The following is a 25,084-nucleotide window of genomic DNA, read 5'->3' on the forward strand; positions in this document are numbered from 1 at the left end:
GGCTGCAGTGAGTTTGTAAGTGTTGCGAAATACATATTTAGTGAAGATTATGAAAACTTCAAACCTTTATGACTACTGCTGTAGTTCACAACAGAGCAAGTGGGTGGTTGCTTCCCAGTGGAGTGTGTTTCATGCCAAGAGACAGTCTGTATTGACCTTGTACTGCCAAGTCATAAATGCATAAAATCTGCGCTGCTCATGGAAACACTGACAAGCCTTGAACTGCAATGAACTGGCAGAATAAAAATATTAAAATTTCCAGCTGCAGTTAATGTCATATTTCCATTTTGGTTTTGCTGGCATTGGCCACACCTCAGAACAAGATGAAGCGTCCTGGAGCTTTTTGTTTGTATTGTCACAACACAGACTCTCTGATAATTTGTGTAAACAAGGCTGACTTAAAACCCACCAAAAACAAAGCAAGAAAACTGCCTTGTGAAACCCATGGACAGGAGTCTTGGGCATGTTCAGGTTGGGTATTGTGGGACCTGTAGGCAGTGTCATTTTCCAACACTGAAGTTCAAGCAAGCTGTTTGGAAGAGATGTAAGAATTGCAAACTCATATTAAATGTTATTAATATGGCATGAATTAATGTTTGCATCAATAACTGTCAGTTTCGAGAGATCTTTTTGTAGAAATTACTTCCTTTGTGAAAGGAGTCATAAGGATGATACCCAGGATGAAGATGCTGGCGGGGTGATGGGTGTGTATGTCAGAGGATCCTGATGTGTGCTTTTGAAAATGAATCTCGGAGCACTTCCCTGCTGTTAGAAGACTGATGTGAACTACAGGGTTGTGGTGTAGTCGACCACATGCAGGTGTGGAGACCAGGGATTCCTGAATTTGTTTCAGTTTGGTTTAATTTTAATATGGTTTATTATGCCCCAAGGAAGGATAATTAATGATGCAGTTCTTCTCTAACAATGAGAACAAAAAAATGTTCTCGCTTTACAAGAATGTTACAAAGGGTAGAGGGTTAAATATGAAAAAACAGTTCCTGGCCCATTTAGGTATTGCTTACTGACACCTTCTGTAGTTCTTTGTCAAAACTAGATTTATGCCTGGCTGCTGTGGCAGAACTCTCTTGTGTGGTTGTTTCTTCTCTCCTTGCTGCAGACAGCTCCATGTGATGCTCCAGTGCTGTTTTCTGATACACAAAGTAAAACGTCACAGTCGACTCTGATTCAAACCTGGCTGGTACCAGTCCCATACTCACGTCTGCTCCTTGTAAATCTGGCACATTTGCAGTCTCTGCTCCTGTTTTTATCACAGTCACCTTGAACTTCTCCTTACATCCTCTTTGCTTTGTGTGTCTTGGATTAGGCTGATTTCTCTTAATTGTGTATTGAAGTGTTCCCAGCTTTCCTATCCTGGCTGTGGTAGGAAGGTACAGAGAGTACCTGGTGTTGCCGGGCTCTCCCACTGTCTGATTGTTTTTGATGTCTGCTGAGGAAATTCTTCATCAGTAAATCTTCAGCCTTTGAATCAGGCAACAAGATTTTCTGTGTGTAATGACTATACACAGAATTATTTTTGATCCTATTTTTTTATATAATTACACTGTACTTCCTGCTAAAATTTGCCATTCTCTTGTGTTAGACCCACAGTATTTTCTACCTGTCACTACTTCAGGTGGACACTCAAGCCTGGCAAGAAAGTTGCTCAAGCATTCCTCTTTTTGGTTTTGGGTCTTTGGTCTTTTGTAGTTGGCACTGCTTTTGTCTGAAATAATTTCCTTTTATTTATAACCTATCCATTAATTTCCTGCCTTTGATGCTGGACTTAAAAGCATATTGTCTGTTTAATTCAAATTACTGATAAGGTGGTGCTTATCTCATAATATTTTCTAGCATTTGGAGTGGTGTGTGTGTTGGTTTTTGTTCTTTTTTCATCTAATAAATAAATTAAAAAAAAAAAGTCATGTTTTGACCGAACTGCCTGTGTGGAGCTTGCCCAGCTTGCCCACTTCTTTTTTGCATCTCTGTGCTTTTTACAAAGCAATTGAAGCAGCTGCTTCTGAAGTCTTTTGCAAAGTGCTGACCTCGGGAAGGAGCCTGGAGCTGACTCCTCACTGGAAAGTGTTAAAATTGAGAAACCTGGGGAAGTACTAGTTCCTGGTGCAGCTTGAAGATTTCAGAGCCTGTATAAATTGCATAGCAAAAAGTAAAAAAATAAGGTCCAGGGGCAGGCAGAAGCACTCTAGGCAGATTTTCAAGTACCAGTATGTTTTTAAGATAAGCAGAATGGCCTTGTCCGCAAGGCAGCTAGAAAGGCGTTTTGGAGATGACAAACTTTTCAGCTGTAGCCAAATTTAATTGCTTATGGTTTTATCAGACTTCTAAGTAATGGGCCAAAAACCAGCTGTAGGCCTGAGAATGACAAAATCTTTGAAATGTGAAATGCCTACTCAAATGGGAGGTAGGCAGGATACTGTGCTATTCAAGAGGAGTTAGTTTTTCGTTTGTTTTGGGTTTTTTTGAACTTGGAAGATGGCATGGATCTCAGCAGAGCTAAGATCTCCAGGGCAGAAGTCACTGTGGAGGAAGGAGAGTAACAGCAGGAACAACTCTCGACTGTTTTCTAAAAAGCCTTTTTTATGTAATGTAGATGAGTGGGAGGAAAAATCCTGCTGTCTCTAGTCTCGCTCTGTTCTTTTGAGAAATTGAAAGATGCTTTGGTCCGTTTAACTTGAGGTTCATAGTACGTTTGAAAGCATCAGTGGGTGTTCAGACCTGCTGAGTTTTCCAGCTGGACAGCTACAAGTAAGAAAGCTGGGCTGTAATAGTCCAAAAAGCACCAGACAGACAGGTCCTGGGGAATATGTTTCTCATATTTTTGGCATTTTATCAGTGTATGGGCTTTGTTGTCTTGAAGCTCATGTTCAAGAGTTCACATGACAAGAATAAGTGTATATATATGCCTTGCCAATTCTGTTTTCAAGTATTAAATATTTTACTGCAGCTACAGCTGCAATAACTCCTGGAGTTGTTAACCAGTGGCTACTGATTGTGGATACAAGAATTGTTGTGAAGTGGATCACAAAAAGCTGCAAGTACTTATGGGTGTTTGCATCCCCAGGGGTGCTGTGGAGCAGACAGGACCATGGGTTAGGAAAGGGATTCAACAGCTCCAGCTGCAGGCACAGGAGGGAGGGGAGGTGATCCATCTCCCTGATGGAACCCTTATGGGTGCTCTGGGAACATGGGAGGATCTGAGCTGCAGGAGCTCTAAAGCGCATCTGGGATTTTGGCTGCTGGAAGCTGTGTTCTGCAAGAGATGAGCCATTGATCCGACTTAATGGGTTTGTTCTTGTGCAAAGTGATGATTTCCTTCTTTCAGAATATCTGGTCTCCAGTGGAATCCCATTAAATGAGCTGATGCAGTAGAGTGACTGTTGCTGCTTGGCCTTTTTGTCAAGAACTGGTGCTTTCATGTTTATAGGCTTTTCAGTCTTGTTTGGCACAATCAATTTCAGTGCTACCATTCTAATTTAGAAAGATCAGAAGAGCGGGAGACATTAACCAGAAAAATGGTATCTCTTTTATTTTCCTCTTAGATCTTCCCCCTCACTTGCTTCCACTCTGTTTCTTGGAGCTCACTTTCTTTTCTGCTCACATCTTTCAGCAGTGTAATTGCATCTCTTGTCTGTAAACACCTTGGAGCTTTCTGGGGCAGAGATGATCACCTAATACAGCTTTCTGTATGAAAATATTTTAGTACCCTACCCAATGGTCTGTCATTCAAGTAATATTTATATTCTTAAAAATGTTTTCAAATATGAGCTGTTTCATAAAAGTTGTAATATGAGACTCTGGATTCAAAGCTCCTTTTCTGAGATTTAGAGTAGATGGTTAAAATACTGCCCCTTTTTCTGAATTTTCTCGGTGCATTGCCTGTTTACTAGCACAATTGTATGGAAAGGTCAAATTTATTACAGTCTTGGGTATGTTTAGTTGTAGGATGAAGGCCATGATTTTTGAGTATAATATGTTGTTATACCTCAAAGGGTAAGTACCTGAAATGTGTCAGTCTAAGGTGCACCTGTTTAAAACCACTGAACTCTTGGGTGATTTAAGTGGCCTCTGAGTCTTTAAATCTCTTGTTTCAGGAAGTTAAGAAGGATGTAGAGCCCAAGGATGATGCTGTGCCACTCAGGAGGGAGAAATCCGGCAATGTAGCCATCCTTGTGCAGCGAATGAGCAGCTATGGGCTTCCAGCAGGAGGATTTCAGCCTCATCCCCCATCCAAAGGCTTCAAGAAGAGTACGTGGTCTTTCCAGTTCCTTCAATTGTGCATGCTGCTGACGTGCATTTTAAAAATAAACATGAATTATTTAATGCATGACTTAGTTTTAAGGTTACGTGGAAAACTAGTAACATAGGAGGAAAAACTGATTCAAAGACAAATTTTGCTCCTGTATGTATGGACAGAAAGCTTAAATGTAGCTTTTAACACCAGTAATAGGGATGAATTTTCCTGTGAACAGGATTTAGACTCCTTCCAGATGTCAGAGAGCTCTGTAACTTCATGTGAGCTATGTTTGTATTATCAGGTATGTGAATGGAGAGCTGCAGGCCTGTTCATGATAATAAAAACTTTTCCTGTGGTCATTTTAAAAGAAAAATTGAAGTTTTGCTACAAATTCAAGGCTTTGACAAGGAAGGGCTGTATAGTTCAGATTTTTCCTGATAGGCTTGCTTCTGGTGTGAAATAAGGTGCAGTTTGTGGTATTAACAAAAAATAGTAGTTTTCCTTTTGTTCTAACAAACAGGATGGCAGGAGTGTAGCACTGGTGCTTCTGTATCTGTGATTTCTTTGTTATAATGCCAGTTTTTATATTAAGGTGACTAAAGGCTAGAGAAGAAAGCTTACCATTCCCTGCATCCAGCAAATGGGCTTGTGATTTGTGTTTGGTCATACCAATCTCTTGTAAGATATTGCTTTAAATTACTGTGGCTTCCTCTGTCTTAAAAGGTTTTGAAGGCATTTATGATTTAGGCTTGCTTTTTAAAAACAGTTGAGACCTTACTGGTTCTGGCATGTCTATGCTTGTATTCCACTAGTTGTTGTTTGAAACCCTGAAACAGGACCACCACCACCTTTAAAAATATTTTGAGACTTTGTTCCAGGAAACTAGGATTTAAAATCACTTTTTAGTGACTCTGATCTGTGTTTGCACCTTGGCAAAAGCATGTAGGTGCCTGTTGGGTGTTTATACAGCAGACTATGGAAAAAATATAACCTGAGAGATTAATGCTGGTCCTAGATAAATACAGCCAGGCTCTTATGGGTCCATCCACCTGGAGGTACTGTAGGATTCTGTGAATGTGATCTCATACGAGTTCAGCTGTCAGCTATTGTTCTGGTCACCTTAACCCTGGAATGTTCCCATATTTTCCATGTCACATCCTCATGCTGGTGGCTGTGGCCAGGGTAGAAGGTACAGCTTGGTCTCTTTGCAGGGCTCTGGCTACTCTCATCCTTCTGGAGAAAATGGTGTTCAAGCACTTCCCTTTAGGCACACAGATGTTTACCTGCTGCAGTGACAGTCTCTGCATTTCCATTTCACTTGCTGTTCCCTTTTTCCTGGAAGACTGTTTGAACAGCTCCTGCAGATCCTGTTTGCTATGTGCCTGGGCAATCACTTGCTTTCTAGAGCTAAGTTGTCCTTGTGTTTCTGGTTTCTCGCTTGCTGAAATGAGGTTCACAGTGTTAAAAACAGAATTAAGTTTCTTTCATGCAGCTCTCCCTGAATTCAGGTATTTTTGTGTCGAGTGGTAAGCTGCAGGCAGAATTCCTATCAGTGAGATGTCTGCCTGTGTTTAGCAGAAAGAAAATACAGAAGTTGTGCTAAGTAACAGCAACAAAGAGCTAAATTTGGTTTACCCTATGCAAAACAAACAAAACCTGAAGCCAGACAAGTTGTTTTGGGAAGGGACAGAATTGCCTGCAGGCTGCCAGCCCAGCAGTCCTGCAGCAGCATGTGAAGCTGGAGTTCTGTTGTCTGAGAGGACAGGTTCCCTTCCTAGGTTATTCTAGGGATTTTTGAAAGTGGGAGGCAGTACTTCCTAAATTGTGTCACTGGAAACAGACCTCAGAGGAGAGGGAGATTTCTGGATGTGATTTCTGGATGTGAAATGCATCCATGGGTTCCCTCCCACTTCCATTTAGATATAATTACACTATGAAAAGGAACACTGAGATCAGATTTATGCCAAATGGCAGTGACTTTTAAATTTGCCTTTTTTTGGTACCAGTTAATCTCCTACCAAACAGAGGCCTTGAAAGCACTGCAGGAGGAAGTAAAGACTATTGAACCATTTATTGCAATTACTCCGAGCTGAACAATCCCTCTGGGCTCGTGCATGAGTTCCCGTGGAGGTAAAAGCAGGGTATATTATGTGGGCAATTATGTGTTACTAGAAATAACCCATAAAGCTTCATACTTCTGGTTTATTTGTTTCTTGCATAGATCATATACCAGCATGTAGAAAATTCTTGATTTGGTGAGCCCTCTCTCAGAAATTTTAGATGCTTGATGCCTGACCTGTTTTGTACTGAGAATGCTGGGTGTGGTTTTCTAAATGCATTGTTCTGGACTTTGAACAGTGCTGTAAAAAGACAAGAATCAATCTTGGAGGCAGTGTCTGTGTTTTGAAATGTTTTTACACAGCTAATCTTAATTGCTGAAGCTTGAGTGTGGAAGGAGTACAAAGTCTAAGAGAGAGAGCATGGAAATCACACAGCTCCTGTAAGCTTAGGCTTTACCACTTCAAGCTTTTGATTGATATTTTCATTTAAACTCTGGCAGATTGTTTTTGAGGAGGATAGGGAGCATGCATGGGTCATAGCTCAAGATGATAATTGTCTTCAAAAGCATGCTGGCTGCTCTGTTGTGGAAGAGGTCTGAAGGCATGGCCTCTTGTTTGAAGGAGAAGTGCATAAACTGGGTTCAGTAGGAGCAGCGCTCCAGGATATGTGCAGAGTAATTAGGCAGTGTGGGTTCACACCACTGTGGCTGCAGGGCTTGAATTCTCAGAAGCCACTTCAATGCTCTCCCCTCTCAGGATGTCATTTAGTCTTTTTAATGTCTGCAGTGCTTTAATGGTATGGGGCAAACAGCTAAAAACTGCACTTGATTTTAATCTTGCCTTTGTCGAAGACTGCTAATTGACAGTTTGAATTACTGGATGCCATACTGGCACTGAAAAAAGGTAGGGGTTTTTTTAATTCACAGATAAAAATGAGTTCAGATTTTGAAATATGAGCCCAGCAAATGTTGGCATTACCGCAGAGCTGTGGTTAGCAAGGTCCTTGTTAGAGGCCTGAAGGTCTGTGAGCTCTCCAGTGTGGTGCATAACAAAAGTTCTTCCTGCTTTCAGGATTACTTAAGGACTGGAAGCTCAAACTTGTACATTTTCTTCCAAGTAGATACTAACTGGCAGTGATTGCCATTTCTGCAAATTTGGTTGGGAAACAGCTTGAGAAATCACTGTAGTGGGGATTTACCTGACTTGCTTGTGTCAACATGCTTTTTATAGCAGGTTGGAAATTGGTATAGTGTTCGTTTATCAGAACCATGGCTCCCTAGCCTAAGGTGACCCAAGCAAACCACAAAATCAGGATCAAAAGCTACATAACTTTTTGGAATGGTTTCTGGGTCTTCAGGAGCAGGGTGTAGGAAGGATGGTTCTCCTTTATGAGTGTTCTTACTTCTGGCGTTTCTCTTGGATCAGGGTCCAAGAAGCGGCAGTGCAAAGTGCTCTTCGACTACATCCCACAGAATGAGGATGAGCTGGAGCTCAAGCTGGGGGATGTGATTGACATCATTGATGAGGTAAGCTGTTCTACAGAGCTGGCCATTCATGTGCTGAGAGTCAAACCACTTTTTTGGCTGATTATTTGTATTACAAGCATGTCGGGAAAATAGCATGGGCAGTAGTGTTTTTGCAGCTAAAATTAATAATTCTGGAGTTTTTTCTCTCAGGATCTAATACTAAAACTATGAATGCTAGATGTTTAGAAGAAATATTTTATCATTACAGTAATAAATTGTGACCTATTACACAGATTCATTTTTTGAAAGGGTTTTGCAGTTCTTTGGCCCTGTCTGTGTGATCCTTGGCTTTATGATGCTTTGTGGTAAAACTGTTGGACCAGTTTCTTTAGGCAGACATACTCCAAATTGATACAGGTGAAAAATGTTATTTGACTTGATTTGCCAGTTTCAAGTTCTCTTGTAAACCCATTGAGTTGGAGTGGTGGTTTCTTATCTTTTCTTACCCATGTGCTTCCTTGGTGTCTGTTCCATTCAATAGCAGTGGTGGGAAGCTTGTCTGTGTCAGAGGAGTGTCTCTTCCAAATGTGAAATCTGTCAGGGAAGCTGTGGAAAAGATCAGAGTGATTGTGGAAGGAACGTTTTTAGAACTCAGTGGAAAACTTCTGCACAGCAGGCTCTGACCTTCCCTGGTGCCATCTCTTCCTCCCTGAGGCTCTGAGGAGGGAGAGTGAAGTTTTCTTCCTAGACATGTGCTGTTGGTGGTGCTTTTTAAGTAGCTTTATGGGACTGTGTTTTCCATGTGCATGACCCTCTTTGGAAGAGAGTGCTAACCCGACAGTTGCCAGGAAGGACTCTTCCATTTTCCTAGCAAGGAAAAAACTATGTCCTTAGATGCATTTGCACTAATACTTCCAGAATTTAATATCTGAGAGTAAACAGAGCAAGTGACTTGCAAAACCTGCTCACTAAACTCACAGTTTCATAAATGCCTTTGTGTGTGGGTGTTTTTTTGAGGAGTGTTCCTGGGTAACCTCAGCAGTTTAATTTGTGGATGGTGCCTGCACTGGCAGTTGTGACTGGATGGTCCAGTGTAAGCATTCATGAGAGAGCATGTACCGTGAACTATTGTGGAAACAACTCTTTTGCTTGCACATGTTGGCATCTGGAATTATTTTCAGAGGGGTGTGTGGTGTCATGTACCAGAGATGGCCAAGTAGCCAAACAGAATAAAAAAATCAGAGCATTTCCTCATCTGGTTTCTTAAGGAAGTGTGGATTATATTTTATTATTTAGATTTTTTTCTGTTAGTTGCCATGCTTATTCCTTTTTTAATGATTTGAAAATATGTTTTTGTACTACCAGGTCTTTGCTACTTCTTTGACAAATTTTTAGGAAAATGCTACCTGATAGAAAAATAGTGCAGCTTAGTATGGTCACAGAACTGTTTGCACACTGTTTTCATGGTGATGTAGAAAAGACCTGACAGGTGTAGACTATGTCTGTCTGCTTCATGAAACTGTACTGATGGGACCAGAAATGTAAAGAATGGTAGAAAATACTGTCCATGGGTTGTGCAATATGCTGGGATAACTTGTCTTAGGTAATTTGTCCTCATTACTGTGAGATAGTTTACGTCTCTATGTTTATATGTAAAAGGTGTTGTTTCTGTGCATGCAGATGACTTGTAACTTTTACTTCAAGGAAAAATTGTTTGGTCACCTCTTTCTGTGGGGAAAATAAGGTAAAATCAGCTCTGTGAGGGGGATTGGCTCTATCAGTTACTTGAGAATAATTCAATATTTAGCCCTTGAGTGCTTTTTGTAAATCGAGTTGATATAAATGACACCACTGATCATGAAATCAAAGGTGAAGGCAAATGGGTTCAGCAATTAAATGGTTGATATTGAAGAGAGCAGAAGTAACTTTTTGGGAAGAAAATTGTGTAATGTGCTGGCTGAATCCACAGGGCTTTTTGATTCTAGAAAGTCATGTGGGTTTTACACATGAAGAACATGCACAGAGTGCACGGTGGTGACTGTCATTGCTCTAAAACCTTTGTTTCTCCTTTATATCTTCCCCTCTCTCCTGTCAGGAGCAGCAATAAATAGCAGATTTATTTTTGTAGTATTATAGTTTTAGTATTTGCATGCTGTTTTTTCAAGCAAAATAAAATGTCATATAACATCATTAGGGAAGTTTTTAGAAAAAAAAAGAAAAACACAACAGATTGGTAAAGCTGCTTATTCCAGCTTTCTTCCCCATTTTTTCTTTGGAAGTCTGTGTTTTTGTACAAATAAGTTGATGAGATTCACACTGAAAAAAAAGTTCTGGTGCGTGTACCTCTCTCTCGTGGAAATTGGATCATATGATAATATTTTGGAATGGAGGAGAAGGGTTATGAAATTGTCATCTGTGTTGCTGCTGCTAACAGATGTGCAGATGTTCTCCACCAAAGCATGGAGAGCTTCTTTAGCCTTTGTCATAATGTTGATGAAAGAAACCTTTTCTGGCAATGCAGTTTGTGTCTAGTCAGGGGTTTATATAAAGGCAGTATGTTGAGGAGGCTGAGTGAGTGTGCCCAAGAAATTTTGGGTTTGTTCCCGAGTGCCTCTGAGTTGGCATCACTTGCTTTGCTGTAAAGTGCTTTGCTGACCACATCTCTTGGCAGAAGACTAAATGGATGCTCAGGTCACTTTCTCTACTGTAACTATTAGAAGTCCCTTTCTCATGGCTCCTGAGTGAGTGGTGTGAGTGAGTCAAGGCATTTGTATTTTAATTTTCTGTTATGTGTTCCATCAAACCTGAGGTGCCGGAGCCTGGGCAGCACTTGCCAGAAATCTGTGCTTAAAATTTGTTTCAGAGGCCCAGTCTCTGAGTTTGAACCATCCACAACAAAGCTGTATTTTCATACCAGGATGCCTTTAAAAACAACAGTGCTATTTTCATTGCCTGTGTCTGCAGCTGCCAGGTTCTCCTTGGGCTCTGCTTGCCTGGAGGTGGACTGGCATTTAAAAACCATGCCTGTGTGTCAGGCATAGTGACCTAAAAAGCCAGGCTATAAAAAGATAGTGCAAACAGCTGCTGCTTGGTTGGCTTTTTCCTTTTCCTCTTGCTTTCCTTTCTTAAAAACAGCTTTCCAGCCTCAAAACAGGGCAACCTAAATAAAAGATCCTGAAAATTTATCTTCATTATAGTTTTTAACTGGTGCTCATTAGGTAAATAAACTGAATTATTTTACGACATTTTGAAAACTTCATAAATTCAAAGGGCACAATTCTTAGTCCTTTGGTATCATTTTACCCCATCACCTCTCCCTGCCCTGCTTTTATTTGTTCTGCTTTAGACCATGTGGAGTATTCCTGATAAACTTTCCAATATGTTGCTAGACTTAGGACTGTGGTGTACCTCCACAAAATCCTTGTGGACTTGGTGAGGTTGGGGCAGGTCCCTGCCCCTGTGGTGCATGTAGGGCCAGGCTGTGTTGTTCAGCCTCCTTCTAGATGGAGTGGATAGCTTAATTTTCCATTTCTCTGATGTCCTTAAGGACTTTTCTGTGTTCTACCTCACATTATCTGTAGAAATTTAATCTTTCAAACTCATCTTTTGATCAAAATTGTGTGAAGCTGCCCTGTGGATATGAGGCCATTTGGAGCAGGACTGGTGGAAACTGGACAAGACAGAGGAAAAGACAGATGGACAGCAAGAGCACATAAAAATTTCCATGGACACACAGACTCAAAGTTTCATCTGCATTTCATTAACAGTTTAATACTTCTTTGTTATGTTAAATGTGCAATGCCTCTTATTCTGTTTTGAGAAAGTTGATGAACATTTTTCTGCTTTTTGGGATTAACTAGACTGGGCCTTAGTCTCCTGTTAGGATCATTGCTGTAGTGATACAAGTAACATTAAATTGTGTTCTTCCTCTTGTTTTTGTCTAATACTTCTACATGTTTGGTACGTTTCTGTACAAAGAAATTGTGATAATTTGAACTTTCCCCAAAGCTGGCTGTAGAGTTTGTATGGAATTGAAAGCAATTTCCTTTTACTCCATTGATAATGTGCAAAATATTTCTATACAGGTAGAAGAAGGATGGTGGAGTGGAATACTAAATGGCAAGGCAGGGATGTTTCCTTCAAACTTTGTGAAAGAATTGGAATCAACGGATGATGGAGAAACACAGGATGCTCTGGATGACACAGGTAGTGTTCTGTTTGTTGCAAACTCTTAGCAAAGTAATTTTTGATTTCTGGTATAATTTGGGGTATTATGGTTAAAGTACAACAAAGTTGTAAAGAATTCAATCTTCCTAAGAATGATGTTCTCATTTCTTTCCAGAAAGAGTTAATGCTGAATATGAGGATACATGTCTGCTCCCATTTTCACTCATAATAAAATTGCAGTCAAAGTCTTAATCTTGCAAATGTGTGGTATACACTTTATCACTAGAAATTTTATCATATTCAAAGTTGATATTTTTTAGACTTGGATATAAAATTATTCTTTTGTTTAATAGCTTTTTTCAGTCTTATTCTCACAGACATGAGCTCTCTAAAACAGAAAATTCAAGTGTTTAACCAAGTCATTTAGGAATCAAAACAGTGTGGAGAGCCTCAACTTAAAATAAGTCCAAGGAAGGAGATCCCTGTTCAGTTTGTGAGGTTCCCAGGATGAGGTGAGAGATGAGGAATCTGACTCCATGTTCTCAGAAGGCTGATTTATTATTTTATGGTATTATATTATATTAAAGAATGCTATACTAAAACTATACTAAAGAAAGAGAAAGGATACAGACAGAAGGCTTAACAAGAATGATAATGAAAAACTCGTGACTGACTCCTCAGAGTCCAGCACAGCTGATGGTGATTGGTCATTAAGTAAAAACAATTCACAGGAAACCAATCAAACATGCACCTGTTGGTAAACAATGTCCAGACCACATTCCAAACACAAGAGCAGCAATCAGATAATTATTGTTTTCATTCTTTTCTGAGGCTTCTCAGCTTCCCAGGAGAAGAAATCCCAGTGAAGGGATTTTTCAGAAAATATGACCGTGACAGGTCCCAGTTCTTAGGCCTTAGATTATGTTTTAATCTAACAATAAGATGTTTTTAAGGCAGGATTTACATTTGGCTGTCCTTTTCTGGCCATGACTGTATAGCTGGGGCAGAAGCAGATGCTCTATGGCTGGACAGTAGCCTGGGTGGTGCCAGGCAGGTCTGTGCTTTACAGGCAATTTCTCTGTTCCCTTGAAAGTGCACTTTAGAAACATTTCAATCTGTGAAGATCAATTTGAAGTGGACTTGTCATATGGTATTGCTGAAACAGGAATGTTTTTTGGGAACATCGTAGCAGGAGTTAATTGATTTTTAAAAGACAGTGGTCTAACATTCGAGAAAAACAGGGTTTTTTTTTTTACCCTGTGGTGATGTGCACCTTCATTTGTGTGGTGTCCAGTACTGATTGCTTCAAAAAAGGTCTTGCTCAGACATAGGGAAGAGCCTGGCTTGGAATTTTTTTTTGGAAATTGTGGAAATCACAGTAGCATAAAATAAGAGTTTGACTTGAGCAGTCCCAAATGGCTCAGTGGCTGTTTCCTTGGAGGTCAAGTTCCCTGAGTTTAGTGGGGTCTGGTGCAGTGAATTTACAAATGGGTATATGTTGATCTTAATTGGTGGATTCTGAGATCAGTGACAGTGCATAGTAATTTGAAGTAATTGTATTTCCTGTCAGTACCTAACAAGTTGGGGTGTTCAGCCTCTCATCCCCCGGGGGTTGTATTTAATGCTCAGTACTTTCACAGTCAGGGTCTGGAGTACCTTTTGGTTCCCATCTCACTCTTGGGAAATAGTCCTTTCACTCACTTGTGGTCATTCAAAGGTGCAACCTGGACTTTGCCCACCAAAGGGATGTTTAGCTGTCCTATGACATATGAGCGGGGTATAACTAAATAAAGAGCAGCTGGGTAGACAAAAGGTGAGCAACTGAAGTCAAGAGAACTTAGCTTCACGGTACCATCAAAATATCTTAAATTAATGATAGGAGGAAGAGGCTTTAATCTTTATTGCAGTTCACAGGCCTGCGTGGGCTGAAAAGAACTTGACCCAAAGACTAAAAGACGTGGAGGCCACTTTGACTCTGGTTTATAAAAGCTGTCTGCTTTCACATGACTGTCTCCTGGAATTCTGCATGCAGAAGTTGCTTGACTATGTATACTAATTTGTGGACTTTAACAGATCTAACCATAGTTTAAAAACTTCTTAAAAAAAGAGTTGCAAAGCTCTTAGCAACAAAATTAAGTTATTCTCTGAAATACATTTCTAGGGGGTGGATAAATGCTGTCCCTTAAAACTGAAAGATTAAAAGAATTGTAAATAGTTGAATTATCCAGCAGTGATTAATTTCCAACAACTGTATCTGGTTTGAATGCTTGGAGCATTTTGAGCAGTAGGAAAATGTCTCTTTGGTTCCTTGAGAGGCATCACTCTGCCCCTGAAATGCACTCTTTTCTGTGACAGTTGAAACATGTTTGGATTCATTATGGGCCTTTATTGATTATTGCTTTCTGTGGTTGTAGCTGTTCAAATGAGAAGCTTTTAAATGTTGGACTAAAATGCCATTTTCAGAGAGTGCGTAAGCAGCGTTTCATAAAACTAATGGAAACCACTAATGTTCACAGGCTGTGGAGCCTGAGTGATAATTGAAATAGCAAGAATATTAGTGAGCTGTTGACTTAGTTGCCAGAGTAATCAGGACAAAATGGGTGTGATTTAAGTTGGTCTTACATTAAATATAAAATGAGAACAAATGTGAGGTGTTACAGCTACAGTGGTGTTCCTTAAAAAGCTCTTTATCAGAAGGAGTGCACAAAACTGTGCTGCTTCCACTTTTTTCCCAGAAGAGCTAATAAATAATTTCAGCATTTAAAATAGCTTTCCCTTTCTTATTTTATTTTCAGAGCCTGTTTTCAATAGTCCTACCTCACCTGTGACCTCTCCAGGAAATGGGAGTGAACCTGCTTTGGGACCAGCACAGCCAAAGAAAATCCGAGGTGTTGGGTTTGGAGATATCTTTAAGGAAGGCTCAGTGAAACTTAAAACAAGATTATCCAGTAATGAATCAGAAGATAAAAAGCAAGATAAGGTTTGTAGTGGTACATATTGTTCTTTTGAGATTTCCTGTAAAAATAATTTAGGGGATGTGGAATCTGACCATTACCCCTCTCATAGGGCTCTTGCCTATAAAACAAAACAAATCTCCTTGAATATGTTTCACAGCAAGTTGTATTTAACATTGATTCAAAAGGTCTATTCAAATGTCTTGGTATTTAAATCATTAGAGACTAAAAACCAAGCTGATACATAAATACTCTTTCAGAGTCATGTGCTGAAAGACACAGCGGCATCTCAAACACATCTGCAGTGTGAGGTCCCTCTCGTTCACCTTGTAACAGACTTTATGTATAGTATGGGAGAAGATTAAGTCTACCAATATAAGTTAAATTTGTTTTTTAAAACAAGGAATATTTTGGCATTTCTTTGTGTTTTGGCTTATTTGGGTTTTTTTCTCACGTTTTGGCGGATGTTGAGACTGCTGTTCTAGGTGTCAACTGCCATTACCTTCAGTGAGTGCTACCAAGCTTCATAAATTACTGGTTATGTAAGCCTGTAAGCCTTACACAGAAATGCAGTTCTAGGATTTTGCATTTTCTTTTCCCCATTTTTTATGGTTGAGTGGGAAAAGGAGCCCTTTTATTCTTTGTTTGAATTTTATTTTGATCTGAACTCAAGAGCACTCTTACTCCTTGGAAGCACAGCAACAATGCTCAGTCCTTTAACTTGAGTTTACTATTCCAAGAGCTTATATATGGATTTTCAGCTTTTGGTAAATTAAAGGCAGCTGAGATAATCCAGTTTTGACTCAGGTGATAAAGAAAGCTTTTAAAGACTTTGTCTATTTCAATTTTTGTTTCTGGGTTATGGTCATTAATGCTGTTCTGGTGAGTGATTTGTTTTCCTCTGCCATGGTAATAATTGTATTGATGTAGGGCAATACGTGAGGTGAGTCCCTGGGAGGAGGGAGGATTGGAGACTTCCTTGAATGTGTTTTTCTTCAGTAGCAATGCTCAGAGCAATGGTATGGTGTGTGTAGTGTTTGTTTCTGGTCTGGTCAGAGCATCAGATTTGGAAAAGTTGCAAGTGTTTTGCCTTCTGTTTAAAGCTTGGGGAATGTTGCTTCCTAAAGAAGGTGTTGTTTAGAAAAGGTCTGTGGCAGACCTCACTGCAACCTTTCAATACATAGATGGATATATAGATGGAGAGAGACTTCTTACTGAGGTCTGTAATGAGAGGACAAGGGGCAGTGGTTTGAACTAAAAGAGGGGAGACTTAGGAAGAAAAGAGAGGAGATAAGGAAGGTGCTCCTCATGGTGAGGGAGGTGGGGTGCTGGAACAGATTGTCCACACAAGTTATGATTACCACATCTTTGGCATTGGTCAAGGCCAGACTGGATGGGGCTTTCAGCATCCTGGTTCTGTGGGAGGTGTCCGTGCTCATGGCAGGGAGTTGGATGGTCACTGAAGGTCCCTTCCAGCTCAAACTTCTCCATGATTCTGTGAAGTCATATGGATTCTCCTCATTCCTTCCCTTTGTCCCTTGATGTGGCAGGCTGTGATCACTACTGTGATGTTCATGTGAATGGTGTTAAGAGTAGGTTTTCAGAACCTAGCTTCCAGTTTGCTTTCTTGTCATGAGATTGATCATTCAAAAGGGTGCCTCCCTACTGTCTGCCTTGTCACTTGGGAATTTAAAGAGCCTTTCCAAACTCGTGCAATTAATATGAAGTCTGCTCAGACCTTTTGAATTGTTCTATTTGACTATATATATGCAGTGACATATGCTGTGCAGTTTTGGTTGGCCTGTCTGGAAAGGTCTGGTAGATAATTTCTCATCAAGAGAGGAAATGAAGTGAGAAAACAGTTTTGCATAGCTTAATGTCAGAGAAATAAACATTTTAGTTTAGCACTTAATATTCCACTTATACTTGTTGCCAAAGTCATCCCAAAGGTGGACAGACTTACAGAACAGCATGGAGAGCCCAAGGGAGATAATTCTCATGAATCTCTTGTAAAAATAGATGGCTTCCTTGGATTTGTGCTTAACTTGCTTTGGCGTTAGCTGATGAAATGCTTGGAGAGCACTGTCAGTCTTTTAAGACAGTAAGAAAAAAATAAGAAAACTGTGTAGAGGAGAGGTCTCTTTTCCCTTGGAAAATTCAAGCTGTTCAGCACAGGAAGACTGAGCACTGATGGATCTGATGGGCCCAAGAGTGTAAATGCTGCTGCAGGAGATCCTTCCAGCTCTCCCAACATCCCACATGGGCTCAGGCTATTTCTACCCTGTCTGCCTAAACTTCCTCTCTTATTCCTAATTGCATCTTACATTGGAAGGGGAAATGCAGAGAACTATTTCCATGTTGGAGGTGTTTAATCTCAGAGGAGGGTTATTTTAGTGCTTCCTTCATATACCATTCTGGAGAGAGTTAAATTGCATAGGTACTGCAGGAACATCCCAAATGACCTTGGCTTCTTCTATGGTGTGTCAGAGGCACCAAGCATCAGCCTACAGGCATTGTCTGGCTCTAAGGAGAGTAAATCTGGTTTCTCTGACAGTAGAAGATCTGCAAAGTTGAACTGTAGATGAAAATGAGCAGAGTAACTAAAGGCAGTGGGATTTTTCATATCAGTAATGCTGTTAGGGCTGCTCCGGTGAGTACTGACTGTAAGATCATATTCTGGGTTTGTAGCTCTGGGTGTGAAGAGGTGGATGCAGCTGAAGCTGTCGGAATCTGCCTGGCAGCTCAGTAAGTTTCTGAGGGGAAAAATTAAATATTCTGTAATTTATTTTAGTTAGATGTTAAACTCTGAAACTTGTGGCAATGCATCTTTGTTTTTTCATTTAGGAGAAATCTCTAGTGACACTTGAACTGTTCTGTACAAATTGCTGAGAGAGAAAGGAAGCTGGGATGGGTTTTCATGTTCTCTTTCATTTGTCTGAGTAGTTAAAAACTGCTTGTCTGAAGTGCTGTATGGCTGCTGAGTATCTCTGCCTTATTCCAGTGAAGAGTCAGCATGGCCAGAGAGTTACTGTGAGCAGAGCTGTTAAATAACTGCTTCTGTTATGTGCTGGAGGAGGCAATATTCAGGCTAATGGGAGAGTAACACCTGGAACAGCTGAAATACAATTGCTAAAGTATATTTGACCATGTCCTGAGATCAGCTTCCAGTTTGAAAGCTGTGCTCTGTCTTTGACCAGCAGACAAACTCTAAGTGCAGTGTCTGTAATGAAGTAATACAGTAAGCTAAGTACTTAGTGGGAAAACTCATTAAATCTCTTGGAGATGGTAATTTTCATCATCTCAGCTAATGAAAAATTCAGTATCTTCCGTAGCCTAATAACAAACAAAACTTGAAAGAATTTTTGTTAACAAAGTTCTTTTTCCTTAATATAGCCATTACCTAACCATCCTCCTGGAACAAAGTTAATTCATTTTCCCAGTACAACAAAAACTGAAAACACACCTGAAGTAATAAAACCAGAAGCTGAAAGTAAACCAAAAGGTAAGGCTGATGGATATTTACATCTGTTATGTGGTAGTCCTTTCTTATGAACTATTTGGTTATCAGTTTGTTTTTTTGGTGTTAAAATCTAAAACATCTGCCTGTACTGAAGTTTTGTGTAATGTTCTGTACCCTTGAGGTGTTAGGCAAGTGCAAAAAAGTCTAAAGTAATTTTTGCTTACATTTCTTCAGAAAAAAAATCAAAAACATTTGTAGGGTTATCTCCTAGAACAAAATAAGGCTGGGATAGGAACTTTTATTGCAACAGTTGTTTTGCATTAATTTTCTGTTGACGTGTTGTTTACTTTCTGCCTGGTTTGATTCTGATGGGATGCTGGAGACCTATTTCCATGGAACAGTCTCCCAGCACAATTTCTGTCCCCAGGTTACACAAGTTCCTTTGTAGGCTCAGGATTTTCTGTGGAGGTGGCAGCATGCATCTGAAAGTTGGTGCTTAGGTTGTGTTGAGGTCTCTTCCCTTCATAATCCAGTTCCATTGTGATTCTGTTTATGCTGTTTTTTTATTTTTCTTTTTTATCTCTTAAGAATTTATGACTTCATTTAGCTGCCAAATTGCACAGTTTTATCAAGAGAGATATTTTTAAGTGAACCCAAAACATCTTGTGGGAGTGCCAATCCCTATGAAAAATTAACTTTGATTATGTGATGTGTAGACTGCTCATTTCCCCGGTTCCATAGCAGACATTTTGTCAACTTCTGTATTGTAATTTTAAGTATATTTTTGTTTTATGTGGAAGTACCTTATTTTGGTGTGTTGTTTTCTATGGAATGCATAATTTGCAGAAATAAGAAAACTGCAACATCTTGCTTTTAAACCATTCCAGTGCTATTGCTCTAAGAACCAGCAAGACAATGTGCAGCCCTGAGCATTGTGAAATTTGACTTGTCTAAAAGTATGCATAAAAATTAATGCAACTCTGCCTAGAAAAAAATGCCAACATTCAATGCTGGACACCCAAAGCATTCAGTATTTAGCTCCTTTAATAGTTTCAGGTGCATCTCATGCTAAAAGCATGGAAGTTGATCTAATCCTGTAGCCATGCGGAGTCTCTCTCCCAGAGAAGCAAATATGTCAGAGAGGAACTTAAATATGACAGTAATAGAAGCTGTGGGAGAACATCAGTAGGTAATACCTACAGACACCACAAAAGAACATCTTACACCTTAGGCTTGTTTTTCTTCCTTAGTGTTTTATTTAAATATAGACCATAGTGTAGTTGATGTGTCTCATCCTCAGTTTTGAGAGACCAGGTTTTAAAATAAACTGTGTTCATCTCTTAGCAGATAAACGCAGATCTCTGAAATGTTTAGGCTAGGTTGGCTTATTTTGCAGTGAGGCTCTTCTGGTTTTGGAAGTTTGTTTTGGCCTCTGGTGCAAGTATATAAAAATATTTTTTTAAAAAGTAAAATAATCACAATTTGATCCCTCTTTCCCCCAGTTATAATAGGATACAAAATCTATATATATTATCTCTTCAAGCTTGGCATACTTTGGCATTTTAACATAGTGGTTATTACTCCTTTTTCTTTGTGAATACAAGTTGTGCATTTTTAAACTAAAGATGTGTATCTTGATTAAACAAAACACAACAACAGCAAAAAGGTTTGACTGCAACTGATTTATTCTCTTGCCACCCAGCAAAAGCTATCATTAAGAATTGCAGATGATTCTGTGACCTGATGGTGTGCTGCTCTAACTGGAGGGTGAAGCAGCTGCTCATTGTGCTGTCAGTGCCAAACACCTGATAGGTTACGGCAGCAGCTAAAGAGTCCTTTCTGTTTGCTTCCTCTTTCTTAGTGTGTCAGATACAGAAATACAACCTTTTTAGCTGCTAAATTGTTTAATATGTGCTGGGGTTAAAAAGTCTATGTTTATGTATTTTGGCCTTTCTCATGGTTGTTTTTGTGCCAGTGTGGGAAGGAAAACAAATCCTCTTGCCTTTTCAATTGTTACCACAATTTAAAATGGATTAGTTTTGAACTGTTCCAAAAGGAAAGAAAATAATTATTCTTTCTGCTTTTGCAGAAGAGGCTGTGGCCGAGAGTTGATGGCTCAGATGAGCTCTGGTTTCAGGTGCTTAGCCAAGGAATGCCTTTGCTTTAGTTACTTGGTTTCACTGCGCAATTTCTGTAGTCTGCTGCCTGAAATTTCTGTAGCTGTACATGTTAATCAGGGATGTATCTTGAAAACAGCTGCCTGTATTTAATTGGGATTGCAAATTTGAAATTTAGATCAATTTTGAGAAAACAGATAAAACTCTAATAAGCTTGTGTAAAGTAGCTCAAAATTGAATATATAAATGCTCTTGGGGGGGTAGGTGTGCTGTAACATTTTTAACTGTTACACTTTTAATGCCTCTTTTTTCCCTCTGAAATCAGAGGGCTTGAATAAAGTTATTGTTGTGAAAAAAAATGCTTTGGGACTTATACTTCTAACTTCTCAAGGATCTATTTCCTTTGCTCAATAAGTATATAATCTTATTTTTGCTTTCATTTGAATATTCATAAATCAGTCTCAGGTGGCTGGTCTAGAAGGAAAGTATGATTATAGTGTGAATTTCTCAGCTCTCAGACAGCATAAGTAAGCTGTTATAAGGAATGTTACTACCCATGGTATCCAGATTAATTATGCTCCTCTGTTCCAGCCAAGGAATATTGCAGGACAATATTTTCCTATGATGGCTCAAATGATGAACTTAGCTTTAAAGAAGGCGAGATCATTCAAATAATCAGTAAGGTAAGAAAGCTGGGTCTGCTCTGGCCATGTGTGTGGCTTTGGTGAATTTTGTACAGGGAGGTTGTGTATGAACTGAGAAACAGGAGGGTCTGCTGGAGCAGATATTCCTGTAGACTGATTTCTCTCATGTGAGAGTCAACTCTTTGCTTGTGCACTTGATGAAGATACAGATGACTTTAAAGATTGTTCCAGAGTGGGTGTTATCTTGGGGTCCTCAAAGGCCAGTGCAATCAGTGTACGCTCAGTACCAAATGCCTTTTCAGTGAGGAAATGGGAAAAGCTTTCAAACAGTCCCTTTACCTTCAGAAACAGTTCTTGTTCCCTGGGATTCAGAATAACCAGACAGAAATTAGTGATACTTTCTGTCTGTAAGAGAAACGTGATTATTTAGTTGAATGTTCTCATTTGTGTTGAATTCTGAAAGCACCTTTTTGATAGATCATTTTGATGCAGAGATGATTCTAAACAGAAAATAAACCTACCCATAATTAATTTCCCTGCACTATTCTGCAGTCTTTTGTTAGTTTATATGCTTGCCTATATTAAGAAATAATGACTTGCCTAAAAAAGTGGAAAGTTTAGTCTTCAACTTTCGCTCAATTGCAGAAGAAGACTTAACACATTTTTCTTTATTAAAATTTTAATTCTATGGAATTAAGGGGTTGCTGTTATGAGCATCATTGATCATAAGTACAGTAGAAATGAGTAGTTATGGAAGCCCTTTTGTAAAAACAGCAACCCTTGCCCCATCTTCACTCAATCTTTTGCTGCTCTGTCTTTTTAAACCAATTTATCCCAAGCACACACTGGTTCAAAGTGGAGCTAAGAAGAGTTGTGCAGACTGAGTGGCATCCCTGCCCATGGCAGGAGGTTTGAACTGGGTGATCCTTCAGGTCCCTTCAACCCAAACCATTGTAGGTTTCTGTGATTTTTTTGGATCTGAGGCAGAGGGGAAAGCTGTTATTTATGCTGGTAAAGTGTACTTTACCATCATCTTACATCTTCTGTTATGGACAGAGGCCTTCATCCAGTGACATCATGTAATGGAGTTCTCTGCCACTGAATTAATTATCCAATACTGTATTTTCTTTTCTCATAGTGTGGTTATTTTTTCTCTCAGGGGGTATATTCTTCTGCTTCTTCACCCTTTTCAGACCAGTGGAGCTGATCCATCACATCAGAATCACTTTTATTTAGTAGAATTGTGCGTCATGCCAATAACATTTGGAGTATTTACTGAATAACTTGCTGGTCAAGGAAGCTGAGAAGATCAAATGTTGTGTGTTAGGTCTTAACTCGGTTTATGTACTTTCCTTCCCTTTGCAGATCTTATCCTTACACCCTTATCTTATATGATGTAATATAATTTCATCCTGCATTTTAGAAAACAAACAAAACCTGACCAAACCTGATCCAATCTGTAACTGTTTCCCCTTGTTAAGCTGGCCAATTTCAGACAAACAATTACTTTGTTGTGAGTAAAAGGGAAGAAGCTGTTGTGTAACTGTATCTGGTCTGGGGAAGAGGTAAATACTGGTTGAAATGACCTGTTGTTTGTTTTAGGACACTGGAGAGCCAGGCTGGTGGAGAGGAGAGCTCAATGGTAAAGAAGGAGTCTTCCCAGATAACTTTGCTGTTCAAATACAAGAGTCTGATAAAGACTTCCCTGTAAGTTCTTACACCTATTGTTTAGTATCACAAAAAACTATTAATGAAAACGCAGAGAATAAAAGAGGTCACAGCACATTATGCTGCTTAAAATATTACAATTGTGGCAGTTTTAACTTTATCTTGACCTAGTTGTATAAAAGAAGAAAGATGAAAAGATTAATCTTTGTGTTTAACTTGTCCATAAATACTAAAGTGAGGCATCTTTTTTGAGATTAACTCTAATTAATGAGGATGATCAGGTCATTTAGAAAAGGATGTAGTTCTGAAAGCATGGTGTTACTTGTTACTGATTACTAAATTAAACCCTTACTGTTTAGGAAGGAGATAAGCTGTTGGTTTTTTCCGTCTCAAGTCCTTAAGTAACTGTAATTACAGAATGCTGATGACCCTTCTGGGTCTGATTGGGATTTTTCCATGTCAAAACTTGCAGTAGGCTGCAGTATATGAAGGATATTTTTTGGGTAGGATTTAGAAATTTTTTTTCACCATCTTGTGTACTAACTTGTAGAAATTCATGTTTTCTTGTGGTTCTCAATGATCTTATAATTTTGGTCCTCATTTTACAGTGGGGTTTTTTTGTTGAGATTAGTGTGATGTTTTGGTTCTGTCATGTTTGTGTAGCAAAGATGGTTGTTTTAATTCCCAAATGTACATCAGCCCCAGGTGGAATGGATTCAGCTCCAGATCAGGAGTTATTAATTTATCATTTATCCTGAATTGCCTCACATACACAGAAACCTACCTACCCCCGGTCAGAATTTTCTTTACAGATGGATTCTCAGCTGTGCAAGGGTGGCATAAATGCCATAAAATACAAGAAGAGAGGGTAGGTAGGGTTGCTATTTCACAATACAAAGTTGTTTCCTACAGAGCGGGGGGCGAAACCATTCTTTTACCCTAAACAGCATTTCCCTGCTTTGATCCTTTATTCTGCTTTGTGCAATGTCTCAGCACAGGGATTCGCCTTGCACTGAGCAGCTTTCAGGTTCAAGGCACTGGATGGCTGGTGATCATAATCAGCTATTTGATACTGACTTCATGAAAACACAGAGCAGAACTGTAGAATGGCAAGTTGATGCTGAAGTCTGTTTAATTGTTTTTGGTACAGGCAGCAATGCTGCACAGCTGGATAATGTAGTTACTTTTTTGGGAAGAAAGAAAATAGAATCTTGTTACTTAGGTACACTCGCTTTTGTGTCCTCTGAAACCAGAGAAAGAAATTGAATACAGGTTCTCCTGCTTGCTTAGTTACATTTCACATGTTAGAATAAAATCTTGTTGCATTAAAAAGAGGTTATTCAATAGCTGTAGGGGCACAGAAGTGAAATCCATCCATAGTAAATGTTTGAAAAATTCCCACTGCAGGGTGTTTTTGGAGGGGTGTGTTACACAGAGCCTGTATGGTTTCAGCAGTACCTGTGTGAAGAACAAGTGGTTTTGTAGGCTTTTGTATCATTTTATCAGGGAATCTTGTCCTTAGTACAACCAGAAAGGCCCCTCTTCTAAAGCAATTTAATGAATCACATTCCAAGGATGAGTGGTTGGGATCTCTCCTGGGAGGTGCCAGTCTCCTTTCAGCAGGACAGAGATTCAGCTTCCAAGTGTATCAGAAAGTGATGAATAACTGTTTCAAAATAGTAATTTCAATGTACAAAGTGTTGCATTGTGATATTTTGGATATTTTGTACATTTTTAATGGCTGGCATAGTTTGTCCATCTCTCCCACTTAAGTATAATGGTAAGGGAGCTCAAATCAATGTTTTTGATGTAACTGCAGTCTTTGAGACAATTGCTGACAGCATCTATTCGTTTTTTCTTACACTTGTAATTTAAAAGTCAATTAATGGAAGCCATTCCTCTGATACTTAATTCAGAAATCTGTTTTTATTGAAAGTGAACATTTTTGGTTCAAAAAATTACCTGGTTACTCTTTTAAACTGGCATTGTACTAACGAAGATTGAGTTTTACATATTGAAATCAAAATGAGTGTGATCAGAGTAATTCTTTGGACTACAAAAGATGCAATTACTGGATTTAAGGGTTTTTTCCCCTCTGTTTATGCACATTGCTGAAGCACTGATTTAATTTCAACAGACCTGAATTTTGTTCCTGAATTTTTATAATTGGTTGTCTGGGAGATATCAGAGGAATTGTTCCAGGTCTTTGTGTTTCCTGTCTGAATTGATTGCCTCCTTTGTGAAATACTTTAAAATCAGCTGGTAAACAAGCTCCACGTTACAGTATGCAAAACAA

The 25,084-nt window shown here is 39.3% G+C and overlaps 1 protein-coding gene across 2 annotated transcripts in view; it reads left to right on the forward strand.

Annotated features, from left to right (window-relative positions):
- The window catches only part of CD2AP (CD2 associated protein), a 77,488-nt gene that overhangs the window by 33,462 nt on the left and 18,942 nt on the right, over positions 1-25,084 (forward strand). For both annotated transcript variants that reach the window (XM_036380686.1, XM_036380685.1), the window contains exons 3-9: positions 4,110-4,263; positions 7,738-7,838; positions 11,864-11,984; positions 14,741-14,925; positions 18,293-18,401; positions 21,068-21,159; positions 22,723-22,827. In XM_036380686.1, the coding sequence (XP_036236579.1) occupies positions 4,110-4,263; positions 7,738-7,838; positions 11,864-11,984; positions 14,741-14,925; positions 18,293-18,401; positions 21,068-21,159; positions 22,723-22,827 (867 nt within the window). The remainder of the gene's footprint in view (positions 1-4,109; positions 4,264-7,737; positions 7,839-11,863; positions 11,985-14,740; positions 14,926-18,292; positions 18,402-21,067; positions 21,160-22,722; positions 22,828-25,084) is intronic.

This window comes from Molothrus ater, chromosome 3, assembly GCF_012460135.2.
Source record: "Molothrus ater isolate BHLD 08-10-18 breed brown headed cowbird chromosome 3, BPBGC_Mater_1.1, whole genome shotgun sequence".
Classification (NCBI taxonomy): Eukaryota; Metazoa; Chordata; class Aves; order Passeriformes; family Icteridae; genus Molothrus; species Molothrus ater.